This window comes from Labrus mixtus, chromosome 9 (assembly GCF_963584025.1).
Source record: "Labrus mixtus chromosome 9, fLabMix1.1, whole genome shotgun sequence".
Taxonomy (NCBI): Eukaryota; Metazoa; Chordata; class Actinopteri; order Labriformes; family Labridae; genus Labrus; species Labrus mixtus.
Genome location: NC_083620.1, coordinates 2,076,604 through 2,099,427, shown reverse-complemented (window position 1 = coordinate 2,099,427; position 22,824 = coordinate 2,076,604). Strand labels below are relative to the sequence as shown.

At 38.6% G+C, this 22,824-nt stretch overlaps 1 protein-coding gene across 1 annotated transcript; it reads left to right on the top strand.

The window, feature by feature from the left end:
* Positions 1-16,683: 16,683 nt before the first annotated feature.
* Positions 16,684-21,724, top strand: smtla (somatolactin alpha). Its single transcript, XM_061045910.1, has 5 exons — positions 16,684-16,792; positions 17,007-17,197; positions 18,783-18,896; positions 20,758-20,937; positions 21,482-21,724. The coding sequence occupies exons 1-5, from the start codon at positions 16,777-16,779 to the stop codon at positions 21,674-21,676; spliced, it is 696 nt and encodes a 231-aa protein (XP_060901893.1). The 5' UTR covers positions 16,684-16,776; the 3' UTR covers positions 21,677-21,724.
* The last annotated feature ends 1,100 nt before the right edge of the window (positions 21,725-22,824 follow it).

The following is a 22,824-nucleotide window of genomic DNA, read 5'->3' as shown; positions in this document are numbered from 1 at the left end:
TCAACACTTTTTTATTCTTATTTTTCATATTCAGGTCTAATTACAGATTTTTTTCCTCAACTGTTTTTAGGTTCTTATTTAAATGTCACATATTTTTATCCCTGAACAGGTTATGTACATTTCTTGTATAAATCTATTTTTAATTGCACAGTTTATTCACAGTATTCTTTAAATCTTTTTTTCGGGTTAATATATATGTATGGGAGGAGGGGGGGGGGGGGGGGGCGTCGGTTTTGTGGTTAATTTGTAACAAATGTTTCATGTCATGTACGTCTTTGTAACCTGCTACTGGATGCTTTGAATTTCCCTCGGGATCAATAAAGTATCTATCATCTCTCTATACAAACATGGTGAAGTGTTTTTTTTTTCATAATATTGGCTCTTTAAAAATGAAAATGAATTATTTATTTAGTTATAGTTTGTTTGTTTAGTTTTCTTCCTGGGTAAGTTGGAAATAAAAAAAAGCCTGGTATAAGTATAATGCATACTGTACACACAAACTGTATGTTTTGCAAGGTCATATGTAAATAACATGAATAATTCATATAATTTCCAACATTGTTTTGTAGTAACAAGTTAGCTATTTATTACATACATATAACCATATGACAACAGTAAAGTGGCGGTGTGCAGGAATCTATGTCAGCGCGTAGATTAGCATAGAACACAAATATTATTCCAGTTGATTGTTGGCATACAAGGCAGAGGGTGAGGAAGCCCACACAACATGTAAAGCAGGCAGGCCGTGCATGATGAAAGCAGCCACACAAAGGAAATGTCACAAAGTGTTCCTAAAATAAATAAAAAAACAACAGAACTGAACTAATTATGCTCTGTTGTTGTTTATAAGATGCTAGCGCCTCCATCTTTTATTCATTAAGACGCTAGGTTCTCTGTCTTTCTCTCTCATGCTCACTCTCTCAAATCTCATTTCAAACAGAACCCATTGAGCCGTGGAACTGCACGCGGAATCACAATGAACTTGTTTCGGCGAAGGAAAAGGACAGAGGAGGAGGGGGAGATAAAAAAAAAAAAAAAATGGCAAGAGTGAAGCTTTAGCATGGCAAACAGATAGACAGAGGGAGAGGGAGCTTTTGTAAATGTTACCTGACAATCACCACTGCACAGCAGGCGAAGACGTGGAGTGACAAAACAGGAAATAGATGGCTTGTTCTTCGTTTTGGAGGGCAGACTCAGTCAGCCTCAACCTGTGTGCACTCGGGCACTCATTTGTGATACCCACAGAAACAGACTCACACTGTGACAACAAAGACAAGAGAAACTGGCATTTGACGCAGACAACCCTACGACAAGGGTTTATTTCTGGAAAGGAAAACTTCCATTCTGTGAGAATTAATTGAGTCGGCGATCCATACTTCGGCCACTTTTCCTCAGGTGGGCCTCTTAATGTGAGATTCACATTATTTAATGGGGGAATTTCACGCGTATCTCTTAAACTGACCAAAGTGTGCAGTGTGGCCATGCCTCATTAGACCGACTACAGGGGTTTTTCTCCCTGTGGATATATCATACCTGCTTGTCGTCTTCTTGGACGCTCAAACATGTTTCAATTGTCTTTCAACAGCCACAAGTCGCCTCGGGGAATAAATACTGCCGTCATGGGAATTTGAAGTCTGTGTGTTTAACAAGAAGCATCACAGTTTGACAAGCCTTTAGTCGGGGTACACAGAAGTTATATTGTAACAAGTGAGTCATGAAAAGGAGATGTCCAAAAACTACACAAAACACTCCTATTCCTCCAACTGATTCTGTCTCTCTAAGCTAAATGAGATAACTGGTTCTTAACTAAGTTTACTTTATCATCGTTTAATTTGACTAAATGATGGCAGTATTAGATACAAGAGGATTTGGTTTCTGTGATCTTTCCTGGGCTGATACGAATAGTAATTTAAATAACAAGGGTTTTTAGGTGAAATGGTAAAGTGCAAGTTATTTTTGAGATGCTGGGGGGGAAAAAAAAGAAGTCTGGAACTTACAGAGAACAGAGTTGATATGAGCCATCTCTGAGCCGCCATCTGGCCTTGGCTTCTGTTGATAGAGGGTTTTTGCTCTGAGCTAGCCAACACGTGGCTAGACAGACACGGCGAGAGAGGGGGCGAGAGGGAGCAGAGAGATGAGGTAAATGAGAGAGAGAGAGAGAGAGAGAGAGAGAGAGAGAGAGAGAAACATGAAGGTTAGAGAGGGAACCAGAAGGAGACAGATGCAGAAACCTAGCAAGAGAATACAGGGAGAGGACAAGTAAAAATAAGTGAGAGGAACAGAAAGTATGACGAGAAAAGGAAAAAGGTAAAAGATTGAGCGAGAGAGACAGGAGAAGAAATAGTTCTGTGCACTCTAAAGGGGGGGGGGGGGGGCATGTACTTAGAATAAGGAGTAAAGCAGAGAAGAGGAGCTTTAGAGTACATGTGCCCCAGGGAGGATAGTGTGAAGTACCTTTTGTCTTCCCTCCATCAGGAGCTTCTTTTGAATAAACCTAGCCAAGCATTTCCTTTTTGTAAATCTCACTTTGAAGAAGGGCAAAGCTAAAGCTTCTCCCACTGTGGCGATCGAGCATAGTTGTACCTCGGCCCACGCAAATCCCTTCCTCAATAGATGTGGGTGTGTGTAACAGTTTAATTTCCATTTTAGAGCACACAGCAGAGATTGCTCATCGCACCAGACACGTAACAGCAAGCTTCACCTCGGTTGTGAGCCTGCATGCGTTGTCTGCAGTGATTGGCAAGGCTGTGTGACCAATTTGATTTAAGGCTTTATGCCTGCTCTCTTTATCCCCAGGACTTGTCAAAAATGACACGTGGCATCATGGCAAGGCAGGCGTGCTTCTTCTGCTGCTGCTGCTTCTGCACCGCCACCGAAATCCCACAGGGAAATAACAAGCTGCAAAAGCTGAATTCATCGCAAGTGATCATCAAGATGGCTCTGTAATTGTTGTTTTTATGCATGCAAGGTGTGCTCCACCACAGGCCCCAGAGGGAGTGGATTGTTAATGCCGTAGAAACAAGGAGGTGCTGCTACTCCTGCTGCAACCAGACTGGAAAGTTTAGTGCAAGATTGCATTGGAAGGAGCGAATGTTGCATGTTACTGGAGGGAGATGGTAATTAAGCTCGGGGCAAAGTGGTAATGGATCAGCCCAGAACTGTCATCTGCAACTCTCCAGTGCCCTGCCTCTGATGAGCGCGCGGTTTTCTGTCAACCCAAAGAAATCAAAGGGGAAAAAAAAGATATATGTGAACTTTAGCTATTAGCTGGGAAAGAGTGTATGGCATTTGGTGTGAAACATACAGTATATAATGAAGAAATGTGCATACTGTGTAGAAACATCTTTACCTTTAATAAAAGATAATGATATCTCACGTGTTAGATAAAAGCAGGTGTTATCTTTCTGTGTGAGAAACATGGCATCTGATGTCTCTGTATGTACGCATTGATCAAAACTTTTAAACTACCACAGAAACATTTTGGCAGTTTCATCACTTTTTCTGGGCCAGCAGTGGGTGAAATATTCCAGTTCAATCAAATGCAAAAGCGTGTGCACACACACACACACACACTTTCACACTAATTATCATCTAAATTAGTATAAACTAGAAAATTAGCATTCTAAAGCATTAAAGGGACTGTCTTGTCTTATCTATTGTACTATTTTCAGGATGCTGGCTGTGCACTCTTCAACTTTTTTTTTATGGGAGTAAAAATAATTGCATGAGTTATTGGTCCATAAGACTTATTTTTTGTTCTTTGTTCACGTTCCAAATGTGATTAAAAAAGAAAAGTGTTTTTTTTTGTGCACAATGCTTTTTAAAAGATGAAATAAGCCCTTTATAAGCACTGTCATAAAATGAACAGGTCATTAAACAAATTCTTCACTTCATCTATTTCCATTGATGACTTATATATTCATGATATGCATACAAAAATTAGCACTCAAATCTGAATACGTTGGATCATTAACGGAGGGCATTTATTCAGTGCTAATATGTAATTACATGTCAGAGAGAATTGTTGTGAAGCACATATTTCTCTCATTTTTTGTGTTATCCATGCAGAGAATACAAGCAAAGAAATCATGCATGCATTTCAGCGTGCAAATCCATGCAGTCATGCTCAAAAAATACAAATTAAATGTTTATTTTATAGAAATAAACAAAATGAGCCCATAAGCACATGCAGGCTCACATAGCAAACCATTCACACACTATTACACAATTTATTGTAAAGAGGCATAAAATCATACAAATGTGCAGTCTTCTCAGCTGCCCTCAGGACTGTTGGTATTGCAGAACAAAACTGAGTGTCTCTTTGTATCTCAAAGCTCTCATTAAAAAAGCTCATAGCTTGTTTTTCTTCATTTCACTCGTCTCGAGAAGATAGCAATGGAACAGACCTGGGGCGAATCATCCAACTGATTATGCTCACATAAAATGATACGATAATAATTTATATTCCCAGACAAATAAGGACAATCAAGCCGCTGAGCAAGTAGTTTCCTTTAAGTCTGACAAATGGCCAACATTATTAGATTATTTTTTTAAAGCCACTAGTGGTTAAAATGTTGCAAATACAGCTGGAAGAAGAGCAGGCATCAGCTATGCCATGCTGCTTGAATCAGAGTTCTTGTCAGTCTTAAGCCATTTCACTCCTGAAAATATCAGGACTGCTCCGCAAATTGTCCTGACCTGGCTGTTCACACATGTACCTCACAAGCAGGAGACTTTCCCTGTCAGACGGGAGAGGGTGCGGGGGGGTCTCCAGAGGTAAGATGTGACTTTAAAAAAAAGACGTAAGTAGCGGACAAAGCAAAAGAGTCCACTATACGACGCTATAATGAGAATATTTTCCTTCCTATCAATGCTATGTGTAATTTGACGGAATCACACTATCAACAAAAGAGAACAAATCACTGAAGAACAGAAAACATAATGCAGCCGTTTAATTATGTGCATGGAGATCGTAGTGGTCAAGTGTATACATTCTATGCACCGTGCAGAAGTCACAGTATATATATACGATACTCCCCCTCCTATTGGCTCGAGGTGAATTCTCCGGAGAATATCCTGCTGAGTTCTCACATCAGCTCACTCTGACTTGCTGCGGAAAAAATCCTAGTGGTCTGGCAGGAGAAACTCTGGATGAAGTCTGAGTGAAAAATGTGGCTGTTTGTGTTCACACATACTTCTGGATTCACCCTAATGCTAGACTGAAGCATAGGGGAGACCGGGCCTTCTCAGTTGTAGCCTCCCCCTCCCCCCCAGGTTAGGCTGGCACCCACGTTGCCTGTGTTTAAATCTCATTTAAAAACGAACCTGTATCCTTTGGCGTTCCTAGACCCAATATAAGAGTGTGTTTGTGTCAATGTTATCTTTTTTGATTTGTTTGTTTTGTTTTCCTTCGTCTACTGTTATTTTGCTTTCTGTCTATTTGATGTAAAGCACTTTAGTCAACTCTGTTGTTTTTAAATGTGCTCTATAAATAAAGTTGGATTGGATTGGACACATACAGCTGCTCCTACAAGTATGAAAGTCCTATTAGACATAGAATCATACATTCACAGATTATGCATACCCACTGTTATTAGTCTACTTGTTGCACTCTGAATGTACAAAATACCATGAACACACATGGAAAACATTGATAAGGTTCACCCAGTTAGTTAGATGTGATTATCTTGCTTCTATCTAAAGCCAGCAGAGAAGAGAAGGACATATGGGCTAACAGAAGTTCTAAGGGAGACACATGTTATGCAAAACATGATATCAGGATGGTGTCCTATTGGTGCAGCAGGTTAATCTCATTTAGATTTAATCTAATCTTCAAGGGAGGACTGACTGAATGTAAAATACAACAAAAAGGACCATTTTAATTGCTTCTTTCTAGTTTAGAAACTAATGGTATTTTAAAATAAAAACTAATAACGTTACCTCTTGAACAATGAAAAAACTATATTTCTGCTGGATACGGCAAATATCTAGTGATGTATGTTTGTGTTTCCCCCACAGCACACACATATGATTTGTATTTTTATAAGGATATGTGTTTTTTATTGACTACTGTCTTCTTTCTCCCCTCTCTCTCACGTACACATACAGTATTAAAACTATTCCTATCATCCAATAAGGGAGAAACATGCATCCTCTTTCACGGGCTGCCTATCATCCCTCAGCAGTCACGAGGAGTCCGTCACCGCCGGAGTGATTCATATGTATGTGTCTCTTTTCCGTACTGCAGCAGGGATACAGTCTGCCTGTACTCTTACAGGCATGGTTATAGCATGACAAATACGGCATGCAATCTCGAGCTTAACTCTGGGAGGAAATCTCTCTGCAACGGCAAATTGATGTTTCAAGAAAAAATAGGATTCAGAACAACAACACCTTAAAAAAAAAAAACATGTTATTCTGTGATTTTTAGCCTTATGGCAAAGAATCACGTGTCATATACCGTGAGCATGACAAATGACTAAAATTCCTGAAACTCTATACTTCATGTTCTGACGGCTAATTTTTGCATCAAACAAACAAGCTCGCTGTGATGCATGTGCATTGTTTATCTCAAGGACCGACAAAAAGAGAAAATTACTCTTTTTTTTTTTGGTTATTACATAATATGACATTTGCCATTACCTTGACTTCAAGATGCATATCCTGTAAAAAAAAAAAAAAAAAGGCAGAAGGAAGCAGCTTTTTTCAGGTCCTTAGCTGCATTTTCTATCTAAATGTAGCATAACAGTAATGTGAAGGCTGAAACTGATTTTATGTGCTACATTACCGCTCACTGGACTTAATATTTCCTGTGTACATGCACTCTGTAAGTAGATATATCTATACTGCACAACTCCTTCATTGCACCTTCTGTACACTTTGTGTTTTATATGTTTATACTCTATTAAATATATTTGTAATTGCTTCTTATTTTTAATCTTGATTTAATCTAAATTGCTAGTTTTGCTTTATTTCCTTTGCTAATTGTTTTGCACCAAAAAAAACAACACAAATGATTTGTATGTGTAAATGTACTGTCATGATTTGGTCTTGTTAAGTTTTGTATTTTGTCTTTTTCAGAGTTCAGGTCTCCTTGTTTTAATTTCTCCTATCTATCCTAGTGTTGCTTGTTTCCCTTGTGTGGTATCTTAATTTCTCCTAGTTTGGTCTTTAGCGTTTCCTGTTTTATTTTGTAATATGTTATCCTTGTGTTTCTCTATGTTCTTGTGTGTTTTGTTATTGTTACATTCTTGAGATCTCTGTGTGTCTTCAGTGTGTCCTGATTTACATTGTAGTAGTCCCCAGCGTTTCTTGTCTTATTTCCTGAATCTGTGTGTTTCACTCTAGTCTGATTGCCCTGATTGTCTTCACCTGTGTCGTTAGTCTCACCTGTGTCTGATTACCTGTGTGTGTTCAATGATGAATGTTAGTTGTTGGATGCCGCATGTCAGTCTTCCTAGTGATGCCTCTTGACTCCCAGTGTTTTTTTTTTTTTTCAGTTGGACATTTTTATCTAGTAAATTTTGTTTTGCCTTTTTGTTAAAATAAACATGTTTTGGTTCTACTGCCCTTGGGTCCAGTTCCCTGTTTTCCTGAATGTTACATGGATCCCTTGTATCAGTGGATGCAGGCTGCTGCAGACAAATAGAATACACAGGAGATCCATCCTCAGTGAAACTTAGAGGGAAAGGAGATGGATTTATAAAAATGACCTCAGAATTAAATTCAGAGAGTTATTTTTACGAGTATGGTAATTATATAAGCAAATAGAACAATATCAACAATCAGAAGTCCAGGGTCAAAAAAAGAAACAAGGTGAAATTACAATATCATGTATTGTGAAACCATTTGTATAACACTGAGTGATACAAATATGGGGGCAGTTTATCATTTATGGTACAGGAGGTAGGGTGTCTTATGCAAGAGCATACACTTTGTTTAGAAAAACAAACAAACAAATAACGTGAGAATAGGAACAAAATAATACCATGCTGTATCAGCACTCCCTGCTGTTATATCATACTTAAGACACTAAAACATGTTTCTTTCTCCCATTTGAACATATCCATCCCATTTCATGCACAAACTCTCCCCCCAGATGCTTTGAAGTTAAGACAATAACCCTACATACTGTACTCCAGGTGCTGTGATATTACCATAGGGATTTGTTTTTGCAAATAGAAACAAAGCTTTGTTGCGAATACACATTATCACACACTTCCCCCACTTCATGTTTTTTTTTTGTATTAATGCATTTCTTTACAAGGCACTTTGGTAAATTTAATTCTCACCTCAGATTCCAAATTGCGTTTTGAATCAAATGATGTTCCAAAATAGTAAAGCAGCTTTACCCATGGGTGGATACACCTGGTAGGTGATAATGAAACAGAGAATCACACAACATAATGGTGACGCTGAAATATATGAGCTGTCACTAATCCAATTTTGTTACCTCAGAAAAATTTGCAATATGCATCGAGCACAGCATTACAATACCATAGCAATTAAAAGAATAATTATACACTTTTGTAATTGTGACAACTTGCTGCGGATAGAAGCGGTGTGTGTGTGTGTATGTACGCATGTGAAAAAAAACACACATTTGAAGTAATATTACGGTTAAAGACATCACAAGTAAATGTGGTATTACTTTTTTGTATTTTTAAAATGACCAGAAAGACAAGGCCACACTTGTGAAGTTAGACCAATAGTCCCCTCCTAGTATGGTAAGCTTGTGTGTGTGTGAGTGTGTGTGTGGGGGTCTACAAGGAGGGGGTTGAGTCGACAACACCCAGAGGGAGACACAGAGACAATCGTACACTGCTTCTGTTGTCACTGGTGTGATTGGTATTGCTGTAGGAGTACAGACCTCAGAGGCAGACACTCCACTATAAAAAAGCTATTGTGCCTTCTGCAAGCGGGTTCCCGAAAAAGGCACCCAGAATAATTGAAATTTCAGCAAAACAAATTAAAAACAGCACTTTGAGCTTTAGTAGCCATGAAAGTCACACCGGAGGAGTCTAAAGGAGTCTATGAAAATTAGAAAATAAGAAATTGTGGCATCAGTTACACATCATTTGAGAAAAAGAATGAGGACATATTTAGGACAATTGTCTATTGATCGGTCATACTTATAAAAAAGAAAGAAAATGGAAAGAAACGGGTATGTATGTATTTCATGAAATCTGGAAAGATGCTATGAACAATTACCAGAAAGCAATTAAAGAAGCACAGCATCCTTTTATTCTAATCTAATTTTATCCAACTGTTCTAACCCTAAAATTGTATTTAAAATCTTAGACTCACCAACCCCTCCCCTTGTCATTTTATTGATGCCTCAACTGAGAGGTGAGACATTGAGAAGTTTTTTACAAATAAAATTCACAACATTAGGCAACAGATTATCCCCCCTGACCTTGTTTTACTCTCCCACAGACACGTTTCTAATTATTTGAGCAATTTTAACCCAATTTCTATGCCGATTTTATCAGGTATTTTATCTCATATGAATCCAGCTACGTGCGGCCTTGACTCCATACCGACACAAATACTCAAAGATATTATGGACACGGTTGGGCCCAGTATCTTATTCATTATTAACAGCTCACTTTTAACTGGCCATTTTCCATCTGCTTTTAAACATGCTGTGGTCCAACCTCTTTTAAAGAAACCAAATCTTAACCCCACTGCTCTTAGTCATTTTAGGCCTATTTCTAATCTCCCGTTTTTATCCAAAGTTTTAGAGAAAGTTGTTTCAATGCATATTTTAGCTTTTACGAATGACAATGACCTCTTTGAGAAGTTTCAGTCTGGTTTAAGAGCACTCCATAGTACAGAAACAGCCCTTTAATTCCTCCTCCTTTTATTGTTTAACTCTTCATCTCTCTTTATCTATCTCGCTTTATTCATTTAACCAATGTCCAGTTTATCCCTTCTTTTTGTCTTCATTCTGTGTTTACAGCCCGTGATGTGATGTCGTCCCATTCTCCCTCAATTTTAATTTTGTTCTCTTCTGGTTGATTTTAAACTAATTTTCCTTCATTGTATTGAACTGCCTCTCCATACCTGCCTGTTGAATCGATCTTATTCCTGTTATTTGCATTTTTACAATTTTACCCTCTCTGTTGATCTCTGTTGTGTTGCTTTATTTGCTATGTCTGTCACAGCACTTTGTAAACATTTGTTTTTAAAGGTGCTATATAAATAAAGTTATTATTATTATTATTATGTTACTTAATGAAACATTTATTTTTATAAAATGGAAAAAAAGTACAGTTTGTCAAGTGATCATGTAAGAGCACTGATGAGAACAGTATAGTGATCCACTGTTGATGGGGGAAAATAAAATGAAAATGAAAGGGTTCATAAGATAAAGGCCTCTAAATGATCAAGTATTAATTCAATTTTTTTTTTTAAAAAGGACCCAGGATGAATTTAACCTCTGGCAAACTGAAATGCAGTCAGAGCTGCCAAGCAAATCCAAGAAACACTTTATTTACAAAGTAGAGCCAAGTGATGAAGAAATCATGGAGTTCACAGGCCGAGTAGCGTCGCTCTTGAAAATTAGGTTTTTCAATCCGTTTATTAACCCTTTATGAGTTGCACTTTTGACTGCTCGTTGTAGGGAAAGCCATGTTGTGTTCAGAACGTTCCTGATGATTCTGCTAGTATTCCTCACACTAAATGGCGAGGATCAGCCGTGCAGCGTAGAGACCAACCTGAAGGATTTATTTTGAGAGATTAGTAAATAGAAGTTGTGTCCTCAATCAAATCTAAAGATATTTGCATAATGATGTTAAACACAGCTATTTGTAAATGCCATTGTGAATCACTTGTGGTTTACTTTATATTGATTTTAAGTATGAATTTATTGGTACCAGTCTTGCATATTGTTTAGTTTAGTGCAATGAGCATGACTGGAATCATTTCTAATTTTTATGTACAATTATATAATGAAAATAAAGGTTTTTGTATTTTATTCTAAACTCCTTAAAAAAGGTTTGGAAATGTTATTTTGGTCAATTATTTTGCCCCTTTAATGCTACTAATTGGTGTTGTATTTTATATCGTTGGAAAGCGTGATTAGTCACCTTTACAACGAGGTATAACTTGTAAGGATCGTGCATTCTTGGAAAGAGCAACACAGCTAAACATGTGGGGTAGCACCCTAAAAAAAGTGTCAAAATCCCCTGCAATGTTCTTCTGTTGGTATTCACTCCTGTTTTGAGTGGAATTGATGATTGCACTCTCCCATAGTTATAAGGAAAAATCAACACATATTACATTGTCAGGGACCTCAGTAGCGTGTGGATGATCCATACGCAGATACAACAGCCTGGCCCCTCCTCCTCATGCTGGTCACATTTTGCTGTGGGATGGAATCTTATCCCCCAACCAGGAGTTGTTGAAGGTCAACTACGCCCAAACTGATCCCACAAGTGCTGTACATCAGGTTTCAATCAGGTGCCAGTCATACACCTGTAACTGGCACACACCTGGCAGCACTTCAAGCTCAAAACAGAAGAACATTGCAGGTGATTTTGGCACATTTTTTGGGGGGCGCTACCCACACGTTTAGCTGTGTTGCTCATTCCTCAAATGCACGATCCTTAGAAGTTATACCTTGTTGTAAAGGTCACTAATCAGGCTTTCCTATGATATATAATTTTCCTAAAAACAATCAAGCACGATCCAAATACGAGGTTATAGCTATATAATGTTGTGTTACAAATGCTTTGTGTTGTACTTCTGGATGGCAGGCAGTGAGAGTGAAAAAAACAACAACTTTACAACCAGATTGCAGGTGTATCTGTTGAAACCTAACTATATTTAAACAGAAACAACAGGCTCCCCTCACAGCTTTCTCAAAATGACACGTCAACCAGTCTGCTGAGCTCACAGACATTAAATATCATGTGAACTGTCCTCTTGGGCAAATCAGAGAGGAGCTTCAATCAGTGGCAGATTGACTCCAAGTGTAATCACCCTCACCTCCCCTGAGACTCAAGCAGCATGATTAAACTAAGAAAGAAATGACCAAACTTCCCTTCTTAAGTCCAAACATCAAAGATATATGAAACTCACCGGCCACTTTATTAGGTACAGTTGTTCAACGTAATGCAAAAATCTTATCAGCCAATTACATGACAGCATCTCAGTGCATTTGGGCATATAGACTGAAGTTCAAACTGAGCAGCAGAATGGGGAAGAAAGGTGATTTTGGTGACTTTGAATGTGGCATTGCTAGTCTGAATATTTTAGCAACTGGTAATCTACTAGAATTTTCACTCACAACCATCTCAAGGGTTTACAGAGAATGGTCAGAAAAAGAGAAAATATCCAGTAAGCGACCGTACTCTGGGGCGAAAATGCCTTGTTGATGCCAGAGGTTCAGAGGAGAATAGCCAGACTGGTTAGTGCTGAAAGAAGGGCAACATTAACTCAAATAACCACAACACATCCAGTATTGTTGTTGACCATGTCCATCCCTTTATGATCACAGTGTACCCATCTTCTGATGGCTACTTCCAGCAGGATAACGCAAAGCTCATATCTTCTCAAACTGGTTTCTTGAACATGACAATGAGTTCACTGAACTCAAATGGACCTCCACAATCACCAGATCTCAATCCAACTGAGCACCTTTGGGATGTGGTGTAACGGGAGATTAAGTCCCATGGATATGCAGCTGACAACTCTGCAGCAACTGTGTGATGCTATCATGTTAACATGGAAACACAATATCTCTGAGGAATGTTTTCAGCACCTTGTTGAATCTAATCTGTGCCACAAAGGATTAAGGCATATCTGAAGGCAAAAGGGGGTCCAACCCTGTACTAGTAAGTTGTACCAGGTCGATGAGTGGATATTGTAAACATTAAGTTTTCTTTAACTTTAAATTGGGGAAAAAAAGTTTAATTTACAAATTAGTTTTAGTCATTTTAAGTACTTTTAGTGAAGTGAATTATGTCCATATTTTTACATAAACATTGACTCTTGAGTGAGAGGAATGTGCACCTTCCTCTTGGCCTTGAACATAAACATTTATGAAAAATGAATCTACATTTTAGCACTGGAGACGGTATGCTCCATCACACTCTGCAAGTACCTTTTTCTCTGTTTTCCAAAGTACATTAAAATAAGATTTAAAAAATGCCATCACATCAATGATTTCAGTCTAATTACATTTATTTGGATCATTGGTAAAATATCTAAGATACAGTTGTGTTATATTTATTTTGTACTCCCTGCATATTAAGTAATATTATTTATAAGGATTTTCAAATAAAAATTGTGCTAAAATCTGCCAAACTGGTGGTGGGAAGAGGAGGAGGAGGGGCAAAGGAAAGGTGATAAGGAGAGAACATTGTTTCATATGTAGCAGGGTGACAGTCGGACGGCTTCAGGTGTCTTGAGGATGGGCGAGTAGGAACATTCTCTGTGACGTCAAATTCAGTAACACGACACCCAGCCAATGCTTCACACTGATCCCCTTCTGTCTTGAGCTTATCCTTAAACATGCTTCAACAAAAACGTCAACTGTTAAGTTGAATATTAACACTCTTCTATGGTTCAGTCAAGGTAAAGAAAAAATAGGATTTCAGATGACTATCTAACTTCCTGGTTAAGATAGTAGCTTTTGGTTTATACCAAACATTAAAAGACAATTCAATTGTATGGGTATGGTCAGGATAATTGATTACTCTAAATTGCCCATAGCTATGAATGTGGTTGGTTGTCTGTCTCTATATGTCAGCCCTATGATTGGCAGGGCGTTCCCCGACTCTCGCCCAATGACAGCTGGGATTAGCTCCAGCCCCCCCGCCACCTTGATCAGGTAAAGCTGTATAGATAATGGATGGATGGATGTATGTGTATGAGGCAACTTTTGGGGGAACAAACACTCCCAACACACTGTCTTCAAATTGCAAGAAATGCCATTGTTTCCACTTAGAGAAAATCATCAGGTTTTCTATAAATCGCCCAAAATCCACATCATAAACATATCAATTCAGATGACAGTTGTAATGGGAAAAATGTATTTTGTTGATGTGTTAAAATAAATCTGTTGTGAACTGTATGGCATTTCAAGAAATGCTGTTTTAGGTTAAACTGGCCTATAAACATCTTGTTAGTCTAGAGGTTTTTTGCATGGCCTTTGATCTCTACAAGGATGACTGCATGGACATTTGCTCTTCTTCTGTTTAGGTTGATCGTGTTAAACTGCTCATCTCCTACAACAGAGCTTGTCAATATTGTTCCTTTCTCCTTGACATGTTTAAAAGGAGTCTTGAGTGTCTCATTCATTTGAGTTTTTCTGCAGACTGGTCACCATGATACACTCTCTGCAGTTATTCAAGAATAAAACCTCACAAAGATGATTGGGTCTTGGTCTTTGTTCATATTCTCACTTGGCACATGTTGACCTACAAGTGTAATGCAAAAGATCTGCTTTGTTATGTGTGTGAGGCTCTGTGATGAGGAAGAGATTTCCTTGAATTTGCCTTAGAAAAATGGATGGGTTGAGTACCTGATTACATTTATAAAGAAACGATTTTAATGGATTTGTAAAATAAGCAGAGTAGCAAGAAAGAGCAGGAGAATTATGTGAAGTCTGTCTTTGAAGTAGGCGTGGATTACAACTTAATATGTGCGTTCCTCTATGACAGCCAAACAATCGTTACAATGGGAGGACTATAGCTTCTGGGTAGAGCTACTCAAACACCCATGGTTTTGGGCGCCAATGGAATATGAATGTCAAAGTAAACAAAAAAAGAAGATCTGAGGGCTTTTTGTTAGATCCCAGTGATTTCTGACTCCTATTCATTGAGCCTCTTTTTTGTTGTTGTGTCTATTACAGTTCCACGCTGTCTTTCCCACAGCCTTCTCTGTCATGCTTGTTTAAATCTACATTACTTACCTCAGCTGAAAGGAGGGATTTTTCAACCCATTCCTTTTTGGGGCTTTTGTTTGGTAAATCTAATCAGTCTCAGTCTTCACTCTTGCATTATTGTAGTGGAATAAAAGTGTACAAACGCTTTATCTGAATACATTTTTTAACTGCAGTCAGCTGAAACAGATTTTATATTGCTAGTTTGGAAAACTCCCCAGTTTTTCTTTTACTTAAATACAGGAGAAATATGTTTATGCCTTAAAAGAAAAACTATGGCAGTAGTATGCATTAGAGATGTCCGGTATGTTGTGAAATAATTAATGCTGAAGGTGTCTTAAACTCGGTTTTCAAATTGAAATAAAGAATCTAATTCAAGCCTCAGAGGATCGTGTGATGAGTGGTAACATTTCACAAAACAACAGAGAGAGAGAGGTTACAGCAAATATGAGGGCATGTTCATGGCAAGGTTATATCAAGTGGCTACCTCCAAGTTTGAAAAATGAAAACATATAACCCCAAGTTACTTCAGCTGCAGTGATACATCACTTCACTTGTCTTAAAGCAATATCACTCCGCCAACCGTAACCATGAGCAACCTTAAAGGAAAATTGCATCCTATCAAAATAGTTAATCCAATTGCAAAATACAAAATATATGTGTTAATGAAATTAGCTGTACATCAAATAATGTCTGTCATCTGGAGGGGGGGGGGGGAGATCTATGAAATGAATTTCATCTCCATCTTACATTATCGTGTTCCCAGCCAAAATGTGATGCTCTGTTTTAACAGTTCATAAGGCAAACATGGGACATTATTTGTAAGAAATCTTCTTATTCATGTTACATCTTTTTCACCTTTTGGGGAGAATTTTTTTATGTAGGCCTATAGAAACACGGGGTATATGAAAAATTGTGGAAGAAGATAGGCCCACACTCGCTGAAATGCCATAAAAAAAGGTTTTAATGTTCACAACGTTTTAACCAGAGGTCTTCTTCAGGTGATCATTTTTGATATATAAAAAATGCAACAACAATAGAGATTAACTAAGTGTTTTTTTTTACCCCAATTGCAAAGCAGAGTAAAATATGACACGGTCCTTGATCACACACACACACAAATATGACTGAGCTCATTCACATATTAAACTGAAAACCAAACTATATACAGATAAAAAAGAGTGAAATGAACACAGTAAGAAAACACACACAGAAAAAGAAAATGATAAAACGACACACATACAAAGTATATAGATACACAAACTAGTATTTGCAGACTTATGTGTATATCCCATCTTTTTAGTCCCCGACCGCGTCGAGGACTATAGCCTCCGTACATGGGACGCGCGCACCAACCACTGCGCCACCAGCGGCCATCTTAACATGAATGTGTTTCAATGTTAATTATGTGAGCATCTTCATGTGAACATATTTAGTTTGAGTGAGAATGTTTAAAAGCGTACTTTAACATTTTTGGGGTTTCAAGAGAATGAGCTTGGTCTCATAAACATATATATCTGATAAAACACATCCATGTTTGTTAACCAATAGGAAGGCTTGGTGACCATTTTAAAACTCTGTCTGCCTCAGAGGTGTCACATGAAAATTCAAGAAATCCCCTCTAAAGCGGTCCTCCTTTACACACAGTCACCTGCATTCGGGTTGCAATAGCCATCTGTCTCAAGACTACAATGATAAACAAGTGAGAAGTTAAAGGTCCCCCCCCTTCATAGAAAAACACGGTATCCTATAACAAGAGCCTACGGGAACTGAAGAACCTGCGTAAGCCTAAAATGACCTTTTGCTCTTATTCATGGCCTGGTCAGGCTTTATAAGAGAAGTGGGCATGCTAGAAAAACTAAAGAGACCTGACAACTACAAACAGGATGACTATGACAACAGGTACTGCATTACAGTTCAAGACAATCTGATTTGTAAAATCAGGTTACAAAAAGATTGAGTGGATCCTAGAGTATGATTTTATTTTTAAAAAAATGAAAAGGTGAAATCCAGTACAAAGACAAAGAAACAAGATAGAGGATGTTCAGGTTTTTGTGTTCAGACTTTGGTTGTACTGGTAAACATTTGTTCCCTTTTGTGTGAATGTGTTTTCCAGTCATACAGCGGGCCGTGTGGGCTGTATTCCTCTGGCCCTATCTGTTAACCTGCAGCCTCCCTCTGGACTGTAGGGAAGATCACGGCAGCTTCTCCCGCTGCCCCTCCATCTCTCAAGAGAAACTTCTGGACCGGGTCATCCAGCACGCTGAGCTCATCTACCGGGTCTCAGAGGAGTCATGCTCTTTGTTTGTGAGTAACAATGACCATTACGTCCGCGATGTATACATGCACTTCTGTACTGTGTAGGAAGAAACAAATGTTCAGTCCACTCTTAAAGATTTAATCGTTGTGTCAATGCTCATATATTGCCACTTCACATTGAGCAGCACATGACAATGGAAATCATTTCCATTGTGCTTTGAAAGATGGATTCAACTGAAAGGCAAGAGAGTCCATGAGCTACAGGGGCAATATTGAACATGTGAGCATGTGAGCCTCATCTGGCTATGTTTATCCCGGGAAAATTGTCAGAGGATAATGTGTACCCACTGATCTGTTACTCTATCACAATTGCTGTGAAATTTAAGTTATTAGAGGAGAGTGGTCACTACAAAGGACGAACGAAATCTGATCCACGATCCATGACTTTACTTTCTTTGGACTCGTTTGCCTGGATGACTGGTGATGCGCTTTTTCCGGACTCAAAATCAACAAAAAAACATTTGTTTTTATTTTTACTAATGTTGGTGTCCGTTCCAAATAAAGATATAATAAATAAATAAATAAAAGAAAGCAGTGCTGTAGAAAGAAAACCTTCTGCAAAGGCTGCAGTGACACTGATGAAACGTTTTTGGCTTTAAGAAGCTATATTATTACATTTCATATTGAACTTCAAAATCTTGCTTTGTATTAAAACTGACTCATCGAGAAAGCAATTGAATTATTTTTTTTTTCTCAGTGTAAAAGACAACAAACCTAAAGCAACATTTCCCATAGGTCTCGGTAAGGAACCAAAGATCTCTTTTAAGCTGTGTCTTTTTTTTTTTATGAACAAATACAGCGTGCTATCTATCAACACTTGGAATGAGTTCTACAACGACAGCAAAAATTACTTTTTTTGTTGTTCTCTCCTACAGAATACTGCACCGAAATCACTGACACTTTCTGTTAGATACTATGTGTTGTTTGCTTTTGATTCCGACATGATCATCGCCTCACTGCCAGGCTTCAAAGTAATATTCTCTCTCTCCTCTTCTGAAGGCAATGATGTTTTATTGAAGAGGCAGGCCTACACTGGAGTAATACCAACGTGATAATGATATTCTGCGGCAGCGATAGCACAGGTTTTGCAGCCTGTTGAATCCCCCCTTCAGTCTGTAGCTCCGGATCCAAAATGGTCTTTGAAATGCGATGATGTAGGGCTTGTTACTGAGGAGACGCTGCATGGGGTCTATACATGAGAACATGCTGGAGAACAAAATGTGTTTCTACCGTGTCTCCAATGGCCTAGATTGCTATTTTTCTTTTTGTGTGTCTGCTATTGTCATTTTTTTCTTCTAATTCTGTACCCATGAGTATTGAAGGTTATCAGATATCAGAAAATCCACAAAAAATGTTTCTCAACTATTTTCCAAGACGCTATTTCTAAAGGGATAGGATTGAGCAATCAGTAGTATTTCACTAACCAACACAAGGTAGGATTCTGTAATGTTCAGCCTAAGTATTCAAAAGTATTTGTGCACATGCAAGTAGAGCTACTCAGACACCCAGCTGTACTCAAAATGTATTTTCATGTGTTTTCTTTCCCACATCCTCATGTTTGTATGGATTGTAGGAGGAGATGTTTGTCCCATTCCCACTGCAGCTCCAGAGGAACCAAGCTGGCTACGCATGCATCACTAAAACTTTACCCATCCCCAGCTCCAAAAGTGAAATCCAACAGATATCTGTGAGTACATGGCAACTCATCGCAGCTTTTCTTTATTTACTTTGTCAAGGCTTTCATGGTAATCTAGTATGAAGTGCCTGTATCCCTTTGTGGCTGTTGTTGGCATGTATGTTTATGTACAGTATGTACACAGATTCAAGTTTGTGTGATTGGGCATCTGCAAATAAGATGAGTTTTTAGTTGTTGTTGTTTGCATTTGAATGTGCATTTGTGCATGTTTGCAGGGATAGTATGAGATAAATGTAAAGCTGTTGCAAGTAACCAACTTAGGGTTGTAGTCAAGACGACAGTAACCGAGACCAGAGTGATCAGGGACCAAGACCAAGACATTTACAGTATCAAGACCAGGACAAGACCAAGACCAAGGCAGGACGAGACAGAGACAAGACCAAGACCATACATGCGTATCAATGACAAATCATCATTGTGTATGCAGGGGACGTGTCACTCATTTGGAATGTAACACCGGGAAGGTTGCAGCTGTAATCGGGGGAAACATTTTATTTGTTGTTTTAGAAGGGGGCGTTTTCCTTCTAATCACAGTAATGACGTGGACAAATAGCCAATCAGTGGTGGTCTTGAATACAAATCCAGAGTCCGCCCAGTCTGAGACTGAGACAAGGCCGAGTAAAAACTGCCTTCAATTCCAATAAATAACAATAATAATAATAATAATACATTTTATTTAAAGGTGCATTTCAAAACTCTCAAGGTCACCTTACAAAGCAGAGATAAAAACAAAGTAACAACACAACAATAAAATTAACATTAAAAACACAAATGTACAGGATGTAAAGGAGTTATGAGACCAGGTGGAGAATGATCAGACTGAATATGCCAGTTTAAAATTGCCAGTTTAAATTGCCAGTTTAAAATTTAAATTCAAGACTAAGACCTTCAAAAAGTGGTCTTAAGACCAAGACCGATTTCAAGAACTACAGCACTCGACCAACTGAACCCCCGACCCTTAAAATGCTTGCCCCATGTCTGCTGTTGCATGATAGGTTTGTTTGCAGAATCCCATAAATTCAGTCGCCTGTCTAACATTTAAAGAATATTTTCTGCTCATACTTGTGTGTTGGCCTTTGTACAGCAGTGCAAAGCATTTTAGACCAAAGTGCAGCTTGATCAGTAAGATTAAAACTAAAAGTGTAATATGGCTGTGATATTTTAAATTGTAAAATTCTATACTAATCCACATTTTAATACAGGCCATTTGTATATATTGCCAAAGTAAAAATTGATGGACTGTGTATCTAATATTGAAACTGCTGGTTGAAAGTTGTGTCATTATATTAAATGTGATCTTTGAAAATGCATATACTGCAGGGCTCCTCTCTCTGTTCATAATTTATCCTCTGCCCTTTCTGCTGAAATGTTGCCTGCTCTGCGGTTTAATGGCCATTTGTATGGTGGTCATTTGCAGTTTCTCCGCTTAGGGGATTTTAAGCAGGCTCAGCTGCCTCACCCACCACATTTTTATCCCACTTTGGCTGCTAGTATGTTTTGTAGCTGATGAGCCGCCTTGATCAAAAGCCATGCTGTTATTAAGTTTTGCAGCCTGAGCTTCAGTCGGTCCTGCTCTTTGATTGCTTCTGTTCATTACTTTCTTGCAGAAATTCTCTTGAGCAAACAGCTGCTATTATGAACAGATCTGAATATTACCACTAAGACACAGAGCAAAGTCACAGCTTCTGTATCTGTGTCATCTTCTTTCTTCATGTTTTATTTCGTTTGTGTCCTATTTTTTTAATTGTATAGTCTTAAAAGGATAACTTTGTCGTTATGCATTATGCAGTTTCTGGGCTTTAATTCACTTATTTATTCGGTTCTATCATCTAATTACATGTCCACCCTGCAGGATAAATGGTTGCTCCACTCTGTGCTGATGCTAGTCCAGTCCTGGATCGAGCCTCTGGTCTACCTGCAGGCCACACTGGACCGCTACGACGGTGCTCCCGACATGCTGCTCAACAAAACCAAATGGGTGTCTGAGAAACTGATCAGCCTGGAGCAAGGGGTGGTGGTCCTCATAAAGAAGGTACAGCAGCTCAAATCACATCTCTCCATTACTTTTTCAAGGCTTTGTATGCGATTTTTTAATCCAGCAGATGCCGCCCTTGAGCACCAGCATGAAACCAAAACAACTTGTGCTGCATTGTTGTGTTAGCATGCTAATGCTAGCGATCTTTATCATGCTCGTATCTTCACACTGCATGTAAATTTACCTGAAATGAGCGTGATCTAGAAACACAGTTAAGCAGTGAGTACAGTATGTTATTCTTCTTTTCTCTAGTCCCTCAATTAAACAACTTTTATACGTGAGGGGAGGAGTCAGCCGGCCGTCCCGGCGATGTAAACAAAGTGAAGATAGGACTCTGAAAACTCTGAAAACATCACAGACAGTGGGACTCGGGTGTTACACCCATTGTAGACAGTCATGACTCACAGAGTTATTTTCAGAGGATATACTTGATTTCTATTATATTTAAGTGTGAAAAATCACATAGAAAGACTTTAAACAACTTTCATTTATTTTTTCTCTGCTTAATATTTCCGTCATATTTCCAAATGTTGCTGTACAGATGTTAAATGAAGGAATGACGACCACGGCCTACAGCGAGCAAGGCCTCCTCCAGTTCGACGGGCAGCCCGAGATGCTGGAATCCGTTATGAGAGACTACACTTTACTCAGCTGCTTCAAGAAGGACGCCCATAAGATGGAAATTTTGCTCAAGCTTCTCAAGTGTCGACAAACCGACACATACAACTGCGCATAAAACATGAAGAGAACCCTTTAAATAAAACAGTGTTTAGCCTTAAATTAATTCCTGAGGTGGGTAGCTGTCCACTTATAGATATGACCATGCCTCAGGGCCATTCAGCCTCGCTTGCGACGCAACACATTCTTTATTGATTGTTTTGGAACACCTTCACACAAAACTAAGTAGGTGTGATGCTGTGCCCTTTTCTTCAACATACTGCATTTTAACTTCCCCCGCTCTGTTGTTATTTTAACCTGGCAAAGGCAACAGAGGGCAAACTCCCAAAAGATTATTTGCGTGTCGAGCTGTCAAAAAAATCTGCATATCCTGCCATTGATTTCCATATCCTTTGTTCTTAGCTGGAGTTTGTATTCCTCCCTGGCTCTCGCAGTGTTTTGATTATTCCCACGGCCCCTAGAGTATTCAGTGAGACTCCCCTTTTTAAATGGTGTTGGTTTCACTTCTTCTGCACAAGCGGAATGAAATACTTTCACCGGAGATGGGAGTCAAACAGAGAGCAATCGCGACTTTAAAAAAAAAGGACACGTTTTGATTGGTTGGAGAGAGTGTCAGAGAGACAGAGAGGGGGAACAAATAACTGCTAAAAATGAAACATCTGGAGTTCTTTTTGCTCGACACAGGTTTGGAATCATGGGGTGCTCGAAATCACTACTATTTTTATTCCTTAAAGTGAATGAGCTTTATTATTCCATTTTAATGATCGGGGGATTAACACACCATTTTTAACTAATAGCTGTTCTGAATGTGTAATGCATGATGCAACTTATTTTTGTACTCTCATGTGTAAATAGAAGAGCCCAGTGTAATGTGAAAAAACCTTTCTTGGCACCTGCTCTTGACTTATGGCGCTAATAAAGCATGCTGTAAAAAAAAAATCAAAACATTGGTTGTGATATTTTCAAAATAACAATCTTTTTTCTTTTTTTTTAATGGTGAGTGTTATCTATGTCTTTATTCCACTTGTAAAGCCTTAAGCAGGGCAACGTTTGATGCAAAGATTATCTCAAGTGCTCTTTCCATGTTTTCAATTCTGCCCTTTGCCACCCCGAACACAAGAGGGCAGAAGTGCTCTTTCATTTATGTTATCATAATCATTATAGTGTCTACTCAAACTGCTATTCAGTCAATGTCACTGCATCCTG

What these genes read in the sequence shown, in the direction of transcription:
- smtla (XM_061045910.1), top strand. An exon ending in AGGAGTCATGCTCTTTGTTT is followed by an intron (nt 17,198 to 18,782) that starts GTGAGTAACAAT and finishes TATGGATTGTAG; the next exon opens with GAGGAGATGTTTGTCCCATT. An exon ending in TGGTGGTCCTCATAAAGAAG is followed by an intron (nt 20,938 to 21,481) that starts GTACAGCAGCTC and finishes GTTGCTGTACAG; the next exon opens with ATGTTAAATGAAGGAATGAC.